The sequence below is a fragment of the Centruroides sculpturatus genome, unplaced genomic scaffold, assembly GCF_000671375.1.
Source record: "Centruroides sculpturatus isolate CEXI.00-Female unplaced genomic scaffold, Cexi_2.0 scaffold11, whole genome shotgun sequence".
NCBI classification, from domain to species: Eukaryota; Metazoa; Arthropoda; class Arachnida; order Scorpiones; family Buthidae; genus Centruroides; species Centruroides sculpturatus.
Window position 1 is genome coordinate 1,380,113 of NW_019384501.1, and position 21,441 is coordinate 1,401,553.

At 36.1% G+C, this 21,441-nt stretch overlaps 1 protein-coding gene and 1 long non-coding RNA gene across 2 annotated transcripts in view; one reads left to right on the forward strand and one right to left on the reverse strand.

The window, feature by feature from the left end:
• Nucleotides 1-9,850, reverse strand: part of LOC111622073 (transcription factor AP-2-beta-like) — a 68,238-nt gene extending 58,388 nt beyond the window's left edge. The window contains exon 1 of the mRNA XM_023364391.1: nt 9,642-9,850. Coding sequence (XP_023220159.1) covers nt 9,642-9,677 — 36 coding nt within the window. The 5' untranslated portion in view covers nt 9,678-9,850. The remainder of the gene's footprint in view (nt 1-9,641) is intronic.
• A 306-nt stretch (nt 9,851-10,156) lies between these two features.
• LOC111622074 lies at nt 10,157-21,174 on the forward strand. The gene is made up of 3 exons (XR_002756191.1): nt 10,157-10,235; nt 12,066-12,120; nt 20,998-21,174. It is a non-coding gene; the product is annotated as an uncharacterized LOC111622074 (long non-coding RNA).
• Nucleotides 21,175-21,441: the final 267 nt, after the last annotated feature.

The following is a 21,441-nucleotide window of genomic DNA, read 5'->3' on the forward strand; positions in this document are numbered from 1 at the left end:
AGATGCTACAACTCCGATCATTCATAGGCTAAATATGTAGAGATGCTGTAGTATCATCCCTCGATAAAGATGATTATCTTCACTTTTTTATAATCACGATTTAATTAATAGATTGTTCACTCTTCGTCACGAACTTACTCTCAGTTGTATCATAAACAGTCGAGTTGGAGTCATAAAAACGTCCGCATTTTTCATCATATCCTAGTAAATCTGTAGCAATAACACAATTTCAGGAATACTTTTAAAGATTTTAAGCATAAAATTTACAAAAGAAACTGTAAAAAGGTGTCTCTCCTACACGACAGAGCATAGTTATTAGTCGAATTGGAATAGTAAATATGTTCGAATTTCTCATCATTTATTAAAAAATATGGAAGAAGAAGGCAGTTTAAATAATAATTTAAAAAATTTAATTATATTTTAAGCCTTAAATTACCTTAAAACTAAAAAAAATGCTGCATAAGACGCCTTAAAAGTCGTCTTTCCTGCACGACAAAGCATCTTCATCAACCACGTTTGAGCCTTAAATACGTTCATATTTCTCACCATCTATTAATAAATCGAAAGAAACAAAATAGATTTAATAAAATTCTTTAAATTTTCAGCTTATTTTAAGCATAAAATTGCCTTAAATATCTCATAATATGCCTTACAAGTCTCCTTTTCTGCATAACAAGGGCATCTTTATCAAGCGTAAAAACGATTATAATTCTCATTATCTATTGATAAGTATGGAGAAATAAAGCAGTTTTAATAAAATTATTTAAATTTAAAGCTTATTCGAAGCGTAAAATTGCTTTAAAACTACAAAAAAAAAACTGTATAAGATGCCGCAGAGTTCGTCTTCCCTGCATAACACTTGTACAAGAGCATCTCCATCAGAGAATGTAAAGATAAAAATTGAAAATGCTTTGTTCATTCGAAAAATATTACAACAAGAAGAAAAAAATGTTATAGAGAATTGGGATTTTACATAGAATTATCGTTAGTTATATATTTACAGAGAACATTCTTTTATTCAGAATAATATTCATTCGAGTTATATTCATGAAGAGATGCGAATAAAGTTTTAGCCTAAGGTTATATATCCATGCTTTTTAGTGTACGTTTCAATCAAAGATATTTGAAAAACACGCAAACATTTCAAGGAAAAATTATTGTACTTTTGTATAGATTATTACTTTCTTCCAATGGTAGAAAATTTAACAGTGGGTTTCTCTTACACGCTACTCCACATACTCCTCTCTCTTCACCAAAGAAATAATGGGGTATTCACATGTAAATGGCTGCAGAATTGAATAGATGTAAACAAATGGAATGTTTGTGTTGTTCGTTTCGATATTTGCCATTCGCTTTTCACCAAAAAATACTGATACTGTTGGCAGATATTGGCGAAAATGAGCGGCTTTCTAATAGAATTTCAATTATTTCTTGCGCTTGGCTCCGTTGAGACAATAATTATTTGTTAAAAATGGAGCCAGAAGGCATTTCTTTACACAAGAAATTTGTTAATGAGTCATAGAAAAAATGGTATAAACCATTGTTGATGCGGCGAAGAAGGTTGGAAAATGAAGAAATCCGTCACTCCAAGTGGGAAAAAATTGTGTAGGAATGTTTAAATGGGAGAAATGTATTAAAATTCTATACTTTTATGTTGTAAAAGTGTAAAAAGTTGTGTGAAGTTGTATACGAACGTCGCTCGTGACGAGAAAATCTTATAAATCTGTACAGGGAGATGGAGACAAACGGTGAGCAATAACAAAATAATGCTCAGAAGATTGAAAAAAAATGTATAAATCTGTGAAGAGAGCCTTTTGTGATTGGAAAAACTGTATAAACCTATACAGAACAATTAAAAAAATAGTATAAATCGATAGAGTAAGAACATTAGTATGAAGCACGAGTAATGTGGATGAAAAACAGTAAAGAAGTAAGAGCAGAATGCCAATAAAACAGTATAAATCCGTAAAGAAAGATCACCCGGCACGAAAAATCAGTAAACCCTGACAGAAAAATCGGTAGAGATAGGGGGAAAACAGCGTAAAGAAAGGACATCGGAGACCGTAAAACAGTAAAGAAAAACTATTCGAGATAGAAACAATAGCAAAACCGTAAAAAGGAGATAAAAACGGTAATAAACCCGGAAAGAAAGGTAAAAATCCTTATAAAAGAGCACAAGAATTGGCCTTATACTAATAACACAAGAAGAGATAGAGGAGAAGTTGTATGGGATTAATACAGAAGAGCAGGAAGAGGAAAGAAGAAGAAGGAGGAGGGAGAAAAAACCCGCAATAGAAATAAGGGAATGCAAACTATTTTATCGAATATTCAAGTAAGATATATATCAAACAAATGCAATTATTGTAAGGGAATTTTTCAGACGGTCCCTTTCGCTTAGATGAGAGAATTGTTGAAGAAGAGGCATTGTATTCCAGGCTGATGCAACTCGACTTTCCAAATCACAAGTAGTATTGGATGAAATTTTTGTTCCTCGCTTCACTTTACTGACAACGTTCCTATCGATCGAATTCCTCAACTTTAGTCGCCGGAAAACCCTATTGTTTGTGGACAACTTCGACCTCCATAACAGACCGCATCAACTGATATTACACAGTAAAAGAAAGAAAAAAAAGGAACTGAGCATTCTTCCGACTCTTTCGGCGCCAAGTCGAAAAAAGAAAATTCCATTTCCATTTCGCCAAACGTCATTTACTAATCTAATTGGCTCTGGGTGTGTTAATTTGCTACGTTTTGCCACCTTTCGGCGCCAAGTCTGGCAATATTTGTGTGCGGGTTTTCTGTTTCGGCACCGAGTAAAATGCCAGTTAAACTTTGACACGTTCGGCGCCAAGTTAAGAAGTAAACAATGTGGAAAATGTGGTAGATTCTGGCAACGTTTCGGCGCCAAGTAAATATTATCTTAATAAAAAGAATCTATAATTCAGTTAGACTTTGGATAGAATTGCCGAAAAAGTTTTCATCTTAGTGGAGGTAACGCCAAGTATGTAGCATTTTAACGTATTAAACTTGGCGCCGAGTATAATGTACGAAACTTCAACGTTAGGCGCCAAGTAAATATTTTAAAGGTGAAGGGAAAGAAGGAAGAAGCCAGGAATTTCGGCGCCAAGTAAGGAAACAAAAGAGAAAACGTAGCAAACTCTAATTATCGTAGGGTGATGAGAGGGTGGATTGTTTTTTCTAGGTAAGGCGATGGGCGCCCGATGTTAACGCGGTGCCAAGTAGATAACAATAGAAGTGACGAAGTAGAAAACGAAACAGGTGTTTAATTATCCGGCCTAGTTGCTATGTCACGTAACAGAGAAGAGGGACAGTATCACAACATCTGCCTAGTTACACGCTTCGGTGGACAGTAGTGACGGAAGCCCCAGGCTGGGAGACTTTTCCCGGGGGTTTTACACACAAGCCAGTAACCACAGACAGTCAGTGAATACGGAATCTCCCGGAAGACAGTGATAATTTTATAAACAAACGGAAGGGAATCGGGAGATTTTTGTTCACCCCACCTTAATCCAATATGTTAGGCCTAACATCTATAGTACGATTTAAAGTCTCCTAACGTCCCATCCTTCGTCTCGACTTGGTTTTAGAAGACGTCTCTTCAGAAATCCCGATGACTGGATGAGAATTTTAAGTCTTTTCGGATTAAACTCGGTCGTCGGACAAAGAAGTTGAGTGAGGGATTAGTCTCGTGCGTGTCATCCCCCCTTAGAAAGATCCTTTCGACCTTACTCGAGATTCTCTACTTAATTCTATACACGACATTTCAATGGGTCGATTCGGTTGACACTTATAAAATTGTCTCGTGTTTTGGGGGTTCGAATGTGTGTTTGTTGTGACGTATATGGAGTGCCTTGTTTACGGTGTCTTTTCGAAGGAGTAGTAACGTGTTTAGAAGCGGAAGATACAAGCTGGATGTGCCTAAATCTCCCGAAAGGGTCAAGATACGCCAAAAAAATAGTCATTTAGAAGGGTGGTCGCGTGTTTAAGAACACACGATATGGCGAATAAATGTGATTTGTAAGGGTTTTAGAGATTGCAAGTATTAAGACGACGTATGTAGAGGGAAGAGAGTGACGAGTTTAGTGACGTCACAACATGTCTGGAAGCGCATGATATGTTTACAGTGCAGAGATTTTTGGGGGAACACACCAAGTGTTTACAGTAAAGCAGGCAAGCTTAGCCCACCTCACAGGAAAAAATCTAAAAGAAACGTTTAAAATGGTAATAAACGTGGCTGTAAAAGCGTACAGAAAATAAAATTTAATAATTTAAAGTAATTTAAGATTAAACAAAGTAGATTTACGAAGGAAAAACATGGAAAAACACATCAATTTTACGTAAAAAAACAACAAACACACATCTTAATAGATAAACGACTTTTCTCAACTTAATTATAGCTAAACATGGATAAGGATTATGTGACAAAAGAAAATATTGTAGTAATTCGTGAGTAGAAAGTGGAAAGGGGCGAGGGGGTAGGAAAATAAATGTTATACAAACACGTCGCAGCAAAGGTTACTTAACATGGAAATGAAGTAATATTCTCACCAATCATGTGATGCATTATTGGGTAAGCGAAAGGTCGAACGAATCAAGATTCATAATGATCGTTCCAACTAAATGGTTATGTCCCATTGGGTTAGTGTAGTCGGTTGTCAGAAAAGCATTAGATATGACAGCTTTGCCTTCCCCTGTTTGACGCAACTGTCGCCATTGATAAAACAAATGGATGGCATGGGAGTTAAGAGGAAATTGCTAGAACTGGTGTCATGTTAGGTATATATGTAAGGGTAAAGCTTCATAGATACTTTCTGCTCTGACAAATTACATTTACCGTCGCCAAGTCACACTGGGACTTAGCCAAATGGAATGCTGTACGTCACTATGAGCTAGTACAGGCCAACATGTGACAATGTGCATTAGGAGAACGACGAATACGCCTCGGGATATACCGGACACAATTTCTGTCTTCTTCTTCTTCTTCTTATTCTTCTTCTTCTTCTTCCATCGCATCCACTTCCAGCTGTTGTGTCAACGACAAACATTTTGTTCGTCCTCCTCCTCCTCCTCCTCTCTCTCTCTTCTATCGTCTTAACTGATTTTTCTCATGTTAAGAATTTCGATTCTTTAACTTTAATTTGCATTTTTTTTAAAGAATTGCTTAAAGTAATGGCCAATAAATGGATTTCAAACGTTATTTAACAATGGAAGTTTGTATTTTTTTGTAAAATTTGTATTCTTTTTAAAGTTTTATTCGTATTTTTGGAGTTTTTTTAATCAGTTACGCATTCTACTTTGGTTCGTGTTGAGTCTAAGAAAACAGTTACATTTTACTTTAAAATATTACAAAATTCGAATTAATCCTCTTCATTTGTAAAACAGAAATTTATAAATGATTTAACCGAAATATTATTTTTTAAATTCAAATTTATAATTAACGGTCAAACATTAACCGTTTAACTATTGAAATGTGACAACATTTAACGTTTACTATTGTTATAATTGATTATTTTAAATTCGTTTCTATTGGCTCCTCGCAAATTTAAATAAATCTGACAGTTAACTAATCCAAATTAAACGTATTCGAGGCCTTTAAGTTGTAAGGCCTACTTGCCCACGTTTATAAATAGAAAGGCCCTAATTCTACTGTAAATTTCAGTTAAAATACGTAAAAATATGACTCAATTCTCGGATTAAACGGGAGAATAAACTTAAATTTAATCATTCTTACTGTTACGTCAGGCTTATTTTTGTTAAGGCCGTGACACCATTCGTAAATAAATGCTTATAAAATAATAAATCAATAAATATTTTAAGAAAATTACCTGTAAAATTCAAAATTTTATGCATTTTTAGTCTGCTTTTCCCTACGCGCAAACAATCCATCAGTGTTGTTAACCTATGCGAAAGAGGCCTAAGTTTAGGTAGGTGTTAAGTCGACCCCGTAAATTTCCCTTAAAACACTCGAAAATTTATTACTTTTAAGGGATTTTCAAAGCGTGAAACACTCGCCTACATTAAGGGCAATGTAGATAAGTGGACAAAACTTCAAGCAAGGTGGCCTGAAGACGACAACGCGTAAGCAAAACACCTAGAGAAATGCCCGGTTTAGCATGAAGAATGACCTTTAACCCGAATGGCTAAAAACTCTATCGACAAACTACTCGAGAAGAGTAGGAGAAAAATTCGACAGCAAAGTGGAAATTGCTGGAAAATCGGAAAAACGGAATGGACTGTCTATGCGTAGACAAGTGTTCATTGATTACTTGACGTCTCGTATTATCTTCCGCCTTAGAAGTGTCTAGGAAAAAAAAAAAAAAAAAAAAGGTTACTTCTGTCAAGAGAGTGTACTCCAGGGTATTACAGGCTAACTTAAGAGAAGCGACGAAATTAAATTACTCTTGTAAGAACGTTGGTAGCCAAATACTTCAAGGTCATTGATCAAAGTAAAGGCGAGAAGCGTAACATTGTGCCTTTGGCTCATTGCAACTTAAGATATTTACGTCTTAACTACCATTCTGGCACACAAGAACTTAAAAAAAAAAGAAGAGAAAACTGTCATTAATTCACCTGTTGTCTGCTACTTGCCTTTGGCAATAAATGTACTTTGATATATTTTATCCTATGTAAATTGTGTCTCCCCCCTTTATATTATTTATTTAAGATAATGTCCGCCATTCGAGAGTATTATTAAACTGGTGATGTTTATGATGGATAAATACCCACGCGCCTAGCTTTTGATAAGGTAAAGGTATCTGTTGATATGGAAAAGTCTCTTTGTTAAATTGGTTGCAGGGGTTTCTGTGTAAATAGGGATTTAAAATAGTTTAGAAATGCATTGGGGGATGTTGTTTGGGGTAACGGGTGTAATTCTGACGAGGAAATGTAGTGTTGTATCTTGTTGAAGGAGAATTATACCTAACTTTTTAGCGTGGTGTTGTTAAAGTTTCAAACTGTATTGGTGCTGCAAACAGTTACAAGTTACTGTTTACAGTGATGCTGTAAAGGAAACTACCTTTAAACTGTGATGACACTTTAAACGAAACTATTTCCAAACTATGATAAAGAAAATTGCCATTAAAACGTGATGATACCGAAAAGGAAACTACTCTTAATGCTGTAGAAAATTTTTCTAATGTACTGGAGAATTAACTGCTTTTAAACGAAAGGATGCAATAAAGATAATTACATTCAAACTGTTGTAAGTTACTATTTCTAATTTGGAAGGATGCAGTAAAGATAACCAGTTAAAAGCTACGGTAATGCCGGAAAGGTAACTGAGTTCAAAGTGTTGTTAATATTAGAAAGTAACTGAAAGTATTTCTTCGTAAACCGAATGAGAACATTGAAAGTTCCATAAAATACCTGGCTTGATTGCGAATCGCAATATATCCCTAAATTCCCTTTTAATATCTCTGCACTGACAAACAGGAAAGAAATCTCTATAACAAACACATTGGATGTGAATAAGAAAAAAACTGTCTTTATAAATAACAAGTTTAATTAATTGCTTGTAAAAATAAGTAAAATAACTATCAAAATAGAGGAAAATAATTTACGTTTACACAAAGAAAAGTAAAATAGTCTTTAAAATTAATAAAAAGGGAGCAGTGATAAGAATTGGTAGAAACAAAGGTAAGTTATCTTCACAAATAGGTAGGAGCAGGAAAAAATGACTTGGAAATAGGGTAAAATAGTTAGTAGAAGATTAAAATAAATTATAATTAGAGATTTAAAGGCAAATTATTCGTTAATACTCTTATCAGTTAAAGGCCTATTAAGAGCAAACTATCCTTATTAATTTACGAGCCTATCGCAGGCATAATAAGGCTATCCTTATACGGATAATGAAAGAAGATAACATTGATAGGTTTAATTTTATAACTATAAAAAAAACATAAAAAATGCTACCATAAATATTTGAGATGTTGAAACGTCATTCTTGTCAAGCCGTGTTGACACTTGCCAAAGTATTGGAGACAAACTAAACACTCTACTCACAAATAATCATCGTGTCGGCAATGTTTGTATGAAGTTAGTTGCAAAGCCAGGAAATCAACCATCAAAAGAATGATCTACTGGCTGGGAGGCACCGCTGGGAGCAAGAAGAGCGTGAAATTCGTTGGCTATCACATAGCCATAGCTAAATGCAGTGATTAGGACCATTAAGCTCCGGGTTACTATCAATTTAGTTATCGACAATGACAGAGATAAGAAGGAGCAATGGTGCTGTAGATGCGCGAAGAACGTTAAGAAAATTTTAAATATAAAAAATGGCTTACCTGACACACATACATCACCCCCATTCACGTTGAGTTATGCAAAAGAATATATACTTTAAGCCCTCATTTCTCGTATCTAACATTCAATATTCACTCCTGTATAAGACATCAAATACAGGTGCTGCTGTCAGATCGAGAAATGGTGGGGAAAGTAGAGAGACCCTACTGTTGGTAGCCATGTAATCCGGTCCACTTTATAAAAAAAAGGCCTTCCTCAATGCTAAAATTGTGTAGGCTAGGAACCAGCAGAAGCTTAAACGACATTGAATAGAATGAAAAGATAGATAAGCTGGTCTTTATACGGCCTAGCTTAATTCTAAATGCAGTTTTCCATGTGAATGTTACCCAAGTGAGCAGCTGTTATGAAAACCACACCACTAAATCTGTAGGGAGGGTGAACCGAGCTAAATCTAGCTAATAATGAGGTTTGGCCTAATTGTTCTTGCATCAAAGGGTGACTTAAACGTCGCCCATTTTTCCAACTTGGCCGAGTCTCACACCCTTCTACGTCATTTAGTCGTCAGGTTAATTGATATTTAAACGTTTTACGTGATTTAAAACGTTTTACGGGCCGTAGCAATCAGGCAATTATAGTTAATAGAAGCATTCTGAGCCTCGACGATAATTAAAAAGTCGATCATTAATCGGTTGCATATGCGTATTTATATTACGAGCGACGGAAAGAAATAAGGGTAATTAGTAAAATAAGTACTTAAGTTAATTAAACGACGGTAAAGTTAAGAAATAAGCGGAAAGAAGGAATTTAAAGAAGGCGAGACGTGTAGCTTGACTGCAAAGCGCGGTAGCTGGGAGGGAAAGGCAGCTTACACGAAGAAGACGAAGGCCATTTTTGGCCAGCAATTGAATGCCTTACCTTGCTTTGTTAGAAAACCTTGACCAAGTGTCATATAACGAAACGATGGGCTGTCTGTCTGTCCGTGTCCGGCTGTAGATATCCTCCTCAAATGCCGCCGACTGTGTGCCAGGGGCTAAACTTTGTTGACGTACATTTACTGGAACGTTGAGTAAACACCAGTGTAGACATGGCAGCGCTCTAGGGCTCTTCTTGTGGCCGGTAACCTTAGCTTAATCCCCGGCTCGGATCGTAATCGGGGTACAGTGACAGCCAACAGGTCGCTATTACAAACACCCCCCTCGGTTTCGGACTCTAGCTTTCGGGCATGACAGCTTAAGACATCGCCCCTCCCTCTTCCTTACTCCAGGCAAAAACAGCGCGTGGGATTATATAAATGCCACCAATTTGAATGGATACACACTACAATCAACTAGTAAGAGTAGGTAAAGTAAGCAGGTTTAGGTTTAAAGCTACATCCTTACCTGCCACGAACAAGACTCCAACGCCAAGAAAGACATGACAGACTTACAACAGGACGATAGGAGAAGTGTGTCGAGGAAGCCCGCAGGCCGAGTATTTGGACAGAAGCCGGCGGGTTGGCAGTAGACAATACCTTCTGATGGGTAATTTTGGCTTGGAGTGGTCAAGATGTGACGTCGGCCAGTCAGACAGTCCGCCGCAGGGACTTGCGCACACGCGCCTTGTCACCTCGGCCCTCCTAACGTGCGGGGCGTGGCTCGGGGGGGCCCGGAGGACACGTGCACCGGATCACGTGGGCGAGAAGCAACACAGACACCCCCCGATGCTCCGGATCTAGCTGATACTGTCGGCAAATGTATGTTTGATCCTCTTCGTCAACGAAGCACCGCATCCCTTTACATGATGGCAGACGTTTGCCGACTGCTGATTGGATGATGCGGCGACGAAACGTCTCTTCTCCTCAAATGGGGGCGGTTCTATCCACATGGCTGGACGAGTTAGGCCTAAAACGACAGCCATACGAGTCGTTTTCGGTCAAGATACACTCAATTCCTTGCTCTGCGGGAATGTGTGATTTACAGGAGAAAAGGTAACAGGTAAATCATTTAAAATCCACTCTCGCTTTCTTACATTTTCCTTCCATCTCGTTTGCATTGATAATTAGTCATTAGCAGTTTAAATAATTACGGAAGTCTGCCTCTTTCTATCAATTATCCAATCGTTCCACATTTTTCCTCTTATTTCCTCAATCCAATTAAAAATATAACACGCAAATTCTCAATAATAAACCTCACTTACTTCAGCCGTTCACGTTTTTTCCTTAATAATTCCATTCGTCAGCATCTCATTACTACCTTCATCCGTATCGTTGCATTTTCTCGCTGATTCACCTTATTCATTTTCTCCGATAATTACATAAATCTACGCATTTCCTCACGAATTTCCTCATAACTCCATCTATCCTACATCTTACACGTGTAGATTCGCAGTTATCTCGGCGCACCTATGCATTTTTTTTTAAATTATTCGATTCGTAGCTCTTTCCTCGTTAAATTACCTCGTTTCCTCATTCATTTATAACGATGTATCTCTTATTTATAGTTAAATAGCTGCATTTCCTCGTTAACTCGCTTCGTAGACGTCTTCTTAACGAATATATCCAGAGGCATTTCCTCACTAATGCAATATTCATAAGTATGTCCTCATTAGTACGAGATTCATATCTTGTGTAATGCTACACGTCTATGCACTTGTGCACCTCCTCATTGATTCCTGTCGACGAATCTTCACGCATAATCACTCCAGAATCACACAAAAACCTCACATTAAACACAATTCTCACCGGTTTTCTTCTGGTAAAACCCGAGGTTTTCCTCGTTCCTCAGCCGCTTTTACCTTCATAATTAATAAAGAAAGGCCCAAATATTCTAAGACAGGAGTCATTTATAGGGGGTGAGGATTCGGGCGTTGGAGATCAATCCCCCTTCATCTTCCGCTTGATGAGATAACGTTACTGATTGTTTCTCACCAATCTAATTCGTCTAACTGTACCAGATATCCGGTGTTAGAGAGGGGCTAAACTGTGGATCCACAATTGAAGTGAATAAAGCTCGTTTAGTATGGCACCACTAACCGACCTTGTACTTACTACACAAGCGGGAAAACCATCTGGAATCTTCACAGGAGGGGTGTGATGGCAGACACCTCGCTATTACTTCCACTCGACCGCCTCCTTGGCTAACTATAAGGGAGGGACTATTGAGAGATCTTATGCGGTGTTACCTAGCCACTATACTTTCAATAGGGAGCCATTCACAGACAGGGTTTTGTAACCGCAGACAGATTAACCAGAGTAAACAATATCACGACAGGACGTAGCTTCTCCCATTTTCCACATCTTACAATGAATAGATGTCAACTTCCCTACCATAACAAACATAATAGTGGTCGAGTACCAAGAAACTCCACCATTATACAATAAATTCGCTCATAATTAACAGTTTTAACACATAAATCTCACATTTTTTAAACATTTTATATCAAATAAATTAATATATTTTATAACGGAACGTTTAAAACATGGAGGATGCTGATGATGGAGATGCAGCATCAACATCCTATCTGCTTTTTAATGAATTTAATTAATTAATTAATGAATAAATTTGCTCTTAATTAATTTATAATAGTAATTTATGCGCATTTTAAACCTTAAACTCATAGTTTTTTTTTAATGCTAGCGCATAGATTAACATGTTTCAGGACGGAACGTTTCAAGCCCTTTAATATCTATAAAAACCTTAAGCTGGAAGATAATTAACTAAATAATAAAATTTATGTGTTGTATAAAACATTAAACTTATGATATTTAAAAAGAGGAGGTTAACGTGTTTCAGTATGAAACAGTAAAAATTGTTTTATGTCCACAGGATGCTGGAGAAGAAAGATGAGGATGAAGATGAAGAGATGCTGGAGAGATGCTTTGTGAGTATAGAGTTTATTATTTATTTTATGTTTTTAAAGTGTAAAATGTTCATCAAACCACAAAAAGTAAGAGAAAAAATAATTCATTTTAGTCGTGTTTACTCGATAAATGTTTATTATCTTGTAGTAACATAAATAATTTTTATTTAAACAGTTTTTAATCTTTCAAAATCGTCCTGATAAACAAACAAAGATAAGAATTTTATACACTTTATTATTATTATTTCTTGTCCATTCTTTTATAATTAATTATTAATAAATTAAATAGAAATGTAGAAATTTCATTTTTTAATTAAAACTTAGATAAATAGAAACGATTTAAATCATGTATTTTTTTTTCTCTTTAAAAAAAATGAAATTTTTATTAAACGAATGGGAATTTATTTTATTTTCAAACTTTTATAATTTTTTAAGATATTTCTGTAAGATTTTCTGTCATTGGTTGCGATTTTTTTCGTTTAAAACGGATGAATTTTTTGTTCTTAATTTATGGAAGGAGTCGTTGCATCCTCTTAATTTTCTATAAATTTAGTGTATTTTCCTCAATTAATTAACGAGGAATTTTAGTAAAAAAAAATCTCTTAATTTCAAAGCATTTTTTGTGGTTTTTTCCCCTAAATTTTCTCCTAGAAAGTAAGGATTAATAACAACTTTCCTTCATAGTTCATTAAATAAGAATGTTCTCCACTTATTAAACTATTTAAATGAGGAATTTTAATCAAATTCTTCTCGCTCGGGGGAAAATTTTTCAGTGTTTTCCCTAAAATTGCTCAATAATTTTCTCGACGTTTAAATAAGGAAATTATCGGTTATTTAGTCGATAATCCTGGGGATTTTTCCTCATAAAACTGAAGGAGAGGTAAGAATATCAGTAGACATCCGTTACAATTATAAAATCTTCATAAAGAAGTAACAGATTAATCTCGGATTTTCAGAAACTCAACCTGAATATTGGTACACGGGATGCACCCCATTGATGCAACACGCGAATCACAACAGTACCCAGGGCAGGGGTGCTTCAAAATATAATTTCTTTACGTTGCTTGCCTCCTAGACAAACACACATACACATACTGTTAATTCATAGAGTTTAGAAGACTTAGAAGGGGGACTGTTAAAGATATTTGCATGAATCTCGATGTCTGGTCCAATAGCTTGAGGCACACTTATATGGCTTGGCACAGTACTTATGTGTATTTAAGACATTGTGTCCGAGATCTTGTAGCTAGTCTGTAATTAGAGAGAAAATCGTATGGAAATGTCGAAAGTATTTCACCTGGAGCTACGAGAACGTTGATGAAATTTCTTATGCAAACAATCATGCTTCTTCGGATCTGATGGTCGGAGATTCCAATGACAACTTTTCCTTCCTCCTATACTTGTTTCGATCCATTGCCTCAAGCCCTTAGACTTCTAGGTGTGTACAGAAGATACAAATTGAAGCATTGTCTGTGATGCTGCTTCATAAAAATCCCAATCAACTAGGGGGAGATTGAATGAAACAACCTTTTAATTGTTACGACAACGTGCACTTTTTACCGCCTTCTAATCGACTTTAACGTAGACAAATTAGAGTCGAGGGGTTAGGTTTTTTTTCTTCTTCTTCTTCTCCTCCTCCTCCTCTTCTCTAAATCCTCCTCGCGCTCCTCCTCATCTTCTCCTCCTTCATTTTAGTCCTTCCTTTCCCCCTTGTCTCCCTTCTTTCTTTCAAGCTTCCAATGGTTAGCACACAAAGCGCAGATGCTGTTGACAATCCGGTTGGTTCCTGTATGAAAGACTTTCGACAATCGAACAGAATTTGTTAGTTTTTGTTACACACGAAGTAAAGTTTGTCGTCGTTTGTAGTAGTTTGTACAGAAGTCAATAATGTGTGGATTGAAGACGTTTACGTTTCTGCTTAAATTGTTCTGATGAACGACTCGCTTCTTAATCGAAATTTTCTCTATCAACCAATCATTTTATCTCTTCCTTCCACGAATATCGGATGCTTATTAAATCAAACAACAGAAAAAAAATTAAATCTTTTAAAGGCGGCCGACAAACAACAACAACACGCAAAAACTCCGCTCTTCCACCCCCTCCAAGTCTATCAATTTAACCATTTAAAATTAAAAATAATATATTTTTAACTAGTTTACATACTTATTTATTTAATTTCGAATAGATTTTATACATAAATTGATTAAATTATTCGAAATTTTAACTTTAAACTTGACCTACGCACTAATTTTTCTTCGGGTGATGTTTGTAGTGATGTATACACCAATTTTCTCAAATAATTAATTATTTTATTCATAAAATGATTCAAAAAATTATTTAGGACACTTTTTACTTTAAATTCTATTCGAAAAAATTATTTTTAAGTCATTTTAGTATCGAAAATCGCTCAAAAAAAATTTTTTTTGTGTGTATTATACTTTAAAATCACGAAGGAGAAAACATTTTTCTGCATGTTTTATCAAGAGATTATATAAAATGTAATTTTTTAGCTAATTTTATAAGAAAAAAACAGGAATATAAAGTCTTTATACGCGTAATGTACTTAAAAATCAAGAGCGGAATCACTTTTTTGCGCGTAAAAAATAAGAAAAAAAATTAACTTTTGAGAAAATATAACTCTACAAACATGAAAAAGAATAACAATTTTGAATATAACCTATTTTAAAAACATTAAAAACGATGTTTATCTACTTATAACCCGCTGGAAAATCGAGTACAAAATAACTTTCTTACGCTCAAAAACATGGAAAAAAATAAAATTCTACGCGTACCCTATCCGAAAAATACGCGCAAAAATAAATTTTACGCGCGTCTTACACTAAAAACACCGAAAAATTTATTAATTTTACGCATAATTCACTAAAAAACACGACTCGCGATGCACGAACCCCCACCGAGAGTTACCGGAACAATGCGCATTTTAACCAAAAACTACGCGTAAAATAATGATTAACGCGTAAGAAACGTTCTTAAAACAAACGCTCGGAGTTAATAAAACGAAAAAAAACGGAAAAAAATGGAGGCGAAAAAAGGTGAAAATGTCCGAGAAAAATTTACAAGTGAACAAAACGCATATTTATAAAATGTAAACTAAAATATGAATACAATTTAACAAGAAGAATAATTTTATAGAAATTATACAGTATTTAATTCTATTAAATATTTATTAAAGGCAAATAAAGTAAAAATATTTGATGAAAATGATCTCAAACACAGGATGATGATGATTAATATTATATCACATCCTTTCGTTTAAGGGCATATTTGCAAATTTCTAATTACTATCTATTGATATTAAAAATGATTCAAAAGTCGCAAGATGTAAACATTTCTTCGTCTTGTTCCCTCTCTAGACAAACACAAGATACACAAGAATATACCAAAACCTGTCATTCCGTTTCTAGCAAACAAACCTTTCCTTAATCTCCTCAGGCATTCGCTTCAGAATAGAATAAAAGATCTCAATCCCCCCTCACTCTTTCTAACATATCTCTGCCCTACTCTATGACATAACATTAATATTTACGAGTGCCGATTTTTCAGTGTGTTACGGGCGTGCCTCTACAATATCACACACTTTGCAACCGTCTACCCCTCACCTGACAACTCGTGCATATATTTTTCTCAGGCTCTTCCATCTTGGAATTTCGATAAAAACTCATATTTAAGGACGTTGATCTCCCTTCTGATGTCTTCTTCAAATTAGTGCCGGGGTATTTACGTCTTATTTTTTTTTTCTTCTTCTTTTACCACGCTGATTTAATCTAGAAGTTCTCTACTTTTGCTCCTACTTAATTGTAGGATACGTGCATAGGTGTGAGGAGGACGGGAGTGCTGAATTGATACAGGACGTTGCACTCCGTTCTGGTATTTTAACGGGAGATTTGCGGGGTTTTTTTTTGCTGTTTTAAAGGATCTAAATCCAGTTCCTTGTTAGAGAAAGTCCTTTATATTTAGCTCCTGATGATAAAGATGCTTAGTTTTTAATCATTTTTGACGCAACATGATTTAGTATTTTTACAGTGTATTTGTAAGATTTTCTGGTGTTTCAAAGGATCTGAAATCTGTTCTATAAAATTTCTTACTCGAGAAAGTCCTTTATATTTACCTTCTGTTGATAAATATGATTAATTTTTAATTGTCATCAGCATCCAGCCGATGCAACGCAATGAAAACACGCTGTGTTGTGCTCGATTCTGGTATTTTAACAGGAGATTTGTGGGATTTTTAGTTTTTCAAAGGACCTAAATTCTGTCCTATAAAGTTTCTTATTCAAAAAAGTCCTTTATATTTATCTTCTGTTGATAAATATGCTTAATTTTTAATCGTCATCATCATCAAGCTGATGAATACAATAAAAAAATTGCTCGTTTCTAGTGTTTGTAGTATTTTCTATTGTTTCGGTTACTTTAAAGGAGTACTAAGTTCTATTTTTTTACAGTCCTGTAAAGTTTATTATATTAGAAAGTCCTTATATTTAACTTTATTTTTCCTTACTCCTGTTGATGAAGATGCTTAATTTTTAATCATTTACAGCATCCAGCTGATCCAGCTCAATAAAATATGTAAGATGTGCACTCGACACTGGTGTTGTCATGTTGTCACAGATGAAGAATTAATTCTCACTAATAAAACTGCTTTAGAAAAATCTCGTGTCTGACTCCATCCCTTGGTGGAATGCTTAATTCATTGCCGCTTTCAACATCCAATTTGTCTATTTATAGAAGTAAATGAGGATGAGGAAGAAAGATAAATTCTCTCGTCTCCGATAAACAATTAAGTTTAAAGCCAAATTTTTACAGTTTAAATCTTTTTTTTACGTCTTTAACTTTAAATAAAACGTCGCTTCTAACGTTTCCTTCAAAAGAATTAAGCAGGAAGTCCGCGAACAAAGGTCGAGCCCGGTTTAACCTCTATTGTTGGGGAGTTTGCCGTCCAGAATTGCTTGAAATTCAAAAAATAAGGCACGTGACTTAATTCCACCCCTAGATACGAATCTGTACTTTGAATATCTGTCTTTAGAAACCAGGTTGAAATTTCTTACTCTGCAGAAAATTTCCTGAATTGAAACTTCACCCCTCGCTTTGCTGCGAGTGATAAGGGTTGAAAGCGTTGAATGGTGGTTTTCTTTACTTAATTGTAACTAAGTTTTAACACCCCGATAGGGGGAACAATCAGATATAAAGTGAGATAAACCGACAACGCTTAGATGGTTTATTTGGTAGAAATGAAAATACTATCAAAAGCGAGGGAGGAAGTTTAGGGAGAAGGTGCTCTTGGTTGAAGACCTGGAGAACACATTATTTAGGCCATCATCTCAACCATTTACGTGTTCCAGGGACCAATAAAGTGGAGAAAGTACGTCACTGCCCCGGGCTCCAAACAACGACATATCATAGTAGTATGTGTGCATGTTATGAACATTGGGGTAGCTCGTGCACTTTCCTTACCCCCTGGAGACATCATTACTAATGATGGGTAGCGCTGATAAGTCTGTCTAGTGTTAGCTAGTTGGTTTTTTTCTGTTTCCTCCTAAAGATCTGCTGACAGACAGAAACTTACAGTTTTCGTGCGATACAATCCGTCTTTTGTATTTAAAAAAAACGTCGATTTATCATCGTCGATATTAAGTTACTACTCATTAAAAGTTTTATCTCTCGTTTATTAACTTTAATTTTGAAAATGTTTTTCATAAAATCTACTCTCCTGTTAATAAAGTATCCATTTTGTTAAAGATAATCAATTTTTAAATAGTTTTTTAACGTTTGCAAAGCGTATAATTTTGGTACCTTCGAGCCGCGCTTACGAGATCTTCTCCACTATGAATGCTTGATTCGGTTACAACAAAGAAAATTGACGATGTGACAAACTTGTGAGGCATTCAAAGTGTTCCCGCATGAGGGGAGAATTGAACAGGTAGGATAACAAGACAGGGCCAGCAGCCGCAGTTGCTGTTTGATGAAGCAGAAGTGATCGAACAGACAAGAGAATATAAAGCTCTACGAACAATGCTTCTCGCTTCTCCCTAAGTGCGATATTGTTATATTTCCTTTTTTTTAGGAGGGGACCGTAAAGGAAAACCGGGTCAAGAGTTCCGTCGCCATCTTTGATTATTCTTCCGCCATCCATTCTTCGTCGTCTTAATTGAAGCAATTTGAGCGCGTAACTCCACGCATCTAGATGAAGATTGGATTTAAAAGTTTTGTTATAAATTCGAACGGGGGAGGAAGAGGAAGAGGGAAGAAATTTCCAGAAAAAATGGCGTAGAAGAAGGAAAAAAAAAAGAAAAATGGACCGAAATGATAAAAAGTTGAGGGGAGCACGGCGCCTAGTTTTACAACTTGTACAAACAAGACGTAGCTCATGTCAATACCTGAACCTTTTGCCAATATGCAAATATGAAGATTTTCTTTTCCTTTTTCCCTATCTCCTACCTTTTATTCTGTTTCGTTCGTTATTGAGCAAAAGTCCAGCAAACAAGAAAGACCACCCAATCAAATCCAGACCTTTACCAACTTTTCGCTGCGATAATTGCTTGGAGGAAACTCTTCTGTTAGGAACAGTATGCGAGGAGGGGGGAGGGCAAAGGAGGAGGAGGAGGATTGGAAAAGAGAGAGAGAGGGAGGAAGAGAAGATGGGGAAAGTTGCGACGCGAAATGAACCGGGAACGGTGCATGCAAGAGCGAGTTTTGCTGCATTTGCACACCTAGCGACAAGCGTATAACGGGATGGATGGATGGAAAGAGAGAGAGCGAATGCAACCCTAACCTGGGGGTGTTCGTCAAACGGATTGTCCCCCGAAAAGTGATGGAAGATGGCAAAAACTCTCTGCAGTTGGCAGAACGTGCCTGGAAGACACAGTCGGAAGGTAGAGCAGCAGTTTGTTCGACTGGCGCGTCTCTTCCACTAATTGCACGGGAAGATGTCTTTATCAGCACTATCGAAGACACAATAGTTCACCTGAATGAACGGTAATTATTTCTTACGGTGCCTCGGGCGTTCGTGAAAGAGTAGGGGGGTGAAGTTGGCAGTCTGTCCAACCCGGGGCTTAGCCAGTGGGCAACAGATAACAACTCTCTGATTAAGTTCTCTGGCACGGACGGTGTTTTTTCGACGCTCTGCCACAAATTCTTTCCTCCCCCTTATACTCCTTTCCTTATTTTACCCCCCTTCTGCCGTTCGTTCGACGCTGCGCTTTTTCTTGTTCCAAACTTAGCGAACAGTCTATATATACCTGAGGCTGGTGATTACAGAGCTTCTGTCTTCTACTAAATTCAACTAATTGGATTTGGTGACAACTCGATACCTTCTCAAGAAAATTATTCATCTTTCCTCTCGCCATTAAACTACATCATTTCCTTTCGTATATCTGATGGGAATTGCTCCCGCTCATTATAATTAAAATACAGAAGGGGGCTGTTACACGCCACGTATCGGAGCAAATCCAAGATTTTGCATCTCAATATCTTCATCATTAAATACGCGGACAGATTTTTAAAGAGTTAATAATTGGTAACGCTCATTAGTGTTAATCTTAAGTATTCACTCGACTACGTCCCCCGCCGTAAAAACCTACAAATTAATTTTTTTTTCCATAAAAAGCAATGCCAAATGCCCAAATCCTAGTGTATAAATTAGAAAGAAAAAAAATGGTCGTGGTCGGATCACTGCCGGGGATTCGATCCCAATTTTTAAATGAAATACAAGGTTAAATTAGTGAGAGGTTCGATACCAGTTGGGTCCAAGTTATGTTTTTTTAAGACAAAGATGCAGTTCTTCACTCGTTTATTTAACACGGTTCTATCGTTTCGGTCAATTTTAAGCGCATTTTAACCCATAGAAACACAGTTAAATTGTATAATATGGAAAAAAAACAATGTAGAGAGGAAAAATGAACGTGGGTTCGGATCACTAGCGAGGGTCCGTTAAACGAATGCATTTTGGGTCTGTATGATATTTGTTTTTGGAGACGAAGGCTCGGCCCGATTGTTACTTATTTATTAACAGTTGCAGCCATTGTATTATTTTCAGACACAGCTCAAAGATTAAATTGTATAATCTGCAAGAAAAACTAGTCAAAAATTCATTATATCACAAAGAAGAAAAGGGAAAGGAGAAGAAAGAAAAAAGAATTACATTTTCACTTTCTTTTCTTTTAATCAGAATCTTTCGGGTGTAGCAGAAATTAATAAATTCAAATGCAAATGATTTTAACTGCAGAATACAGAAAGGGAAAGAAGTAAAGTGAGAGTGAAAGTAAGAATGAGAGAGAGAGGGAATCATTGTTTATATTTTGCATATGAAATTTCTTATTTGCGATATAAGCAGCCTAAATAGAATAAAGTCTTTCGGGTTTCGGCTTCAACCCTACGATAGTTTAACAAAGTCAAAGCTCTTGTTGGTTGGAAAATATATGCAAATTTCTTAAAAATTACCAATTCTTTTCATCGAAAGACTCATTCTATTTCTTTCTATCAAAAGCTCGCAATGGCTTAGGCTACGTTACGCACTTTCCCCAATAGTAACTCAATCGTGTGTAGTAGTGAATGCATCACCATCAGTCTAGCCTTTACGAGTCGCACCACACTCATTTATTACCGGTACTGTAACACAGCAATTCAATTGATAGACGTCAATTTTGGATTCAAATAATCTGCAGGGAGCGTGATAGAGTCATTACCACAGAGAATTCGGGGGAGGAACACCACAAGACCCCGCGGCCATCTTTATATTTGCTGACTACTATGATACAGCAGTGCGAAAAATTAAAGAACCAATACATCTTGATGAGTGTATGAAATGAAATTCTGACTTAGATGTATATCTTTATTCACATCTCGAAATAAAAATATCCACATTCTTTTTTTACATTTGCAGATTGACACCGGGCAACACTCCACACCATCCTTCTAGTGGGGTTCTAATTAAAAATGGTAAGTATTAATGCTATTTTTGGAGATTTTCCCCTGTTTCTTTCCATGTTCGATGCATTAAGCTTATCTCCTATTCGATTATTCAAAAAATTTTACGACAAATTCACTAAATAGCCTTAGGTGTTAGGGGGTGACCGCAAAGTATGTGCGCGACTTTCTTACATTTTTCCTGTACTAAATACATTTCGAGTTCACTCGAAAAGGTGGGGGGAAAGAAGGAAATTTTTTCCATCTTTTCTAGATGTTTAGATCATATTTTTAGTAGGAGTAGTAGTATTAGTATTAGATGAAAGCAGCACTAGGGATAAACATACTTGGAGACCGAGTATAACCCCGCACGCGTGTGTATATGCGTGTGTGGTTTTCATGCTTTTAAATAAGCCGCCTT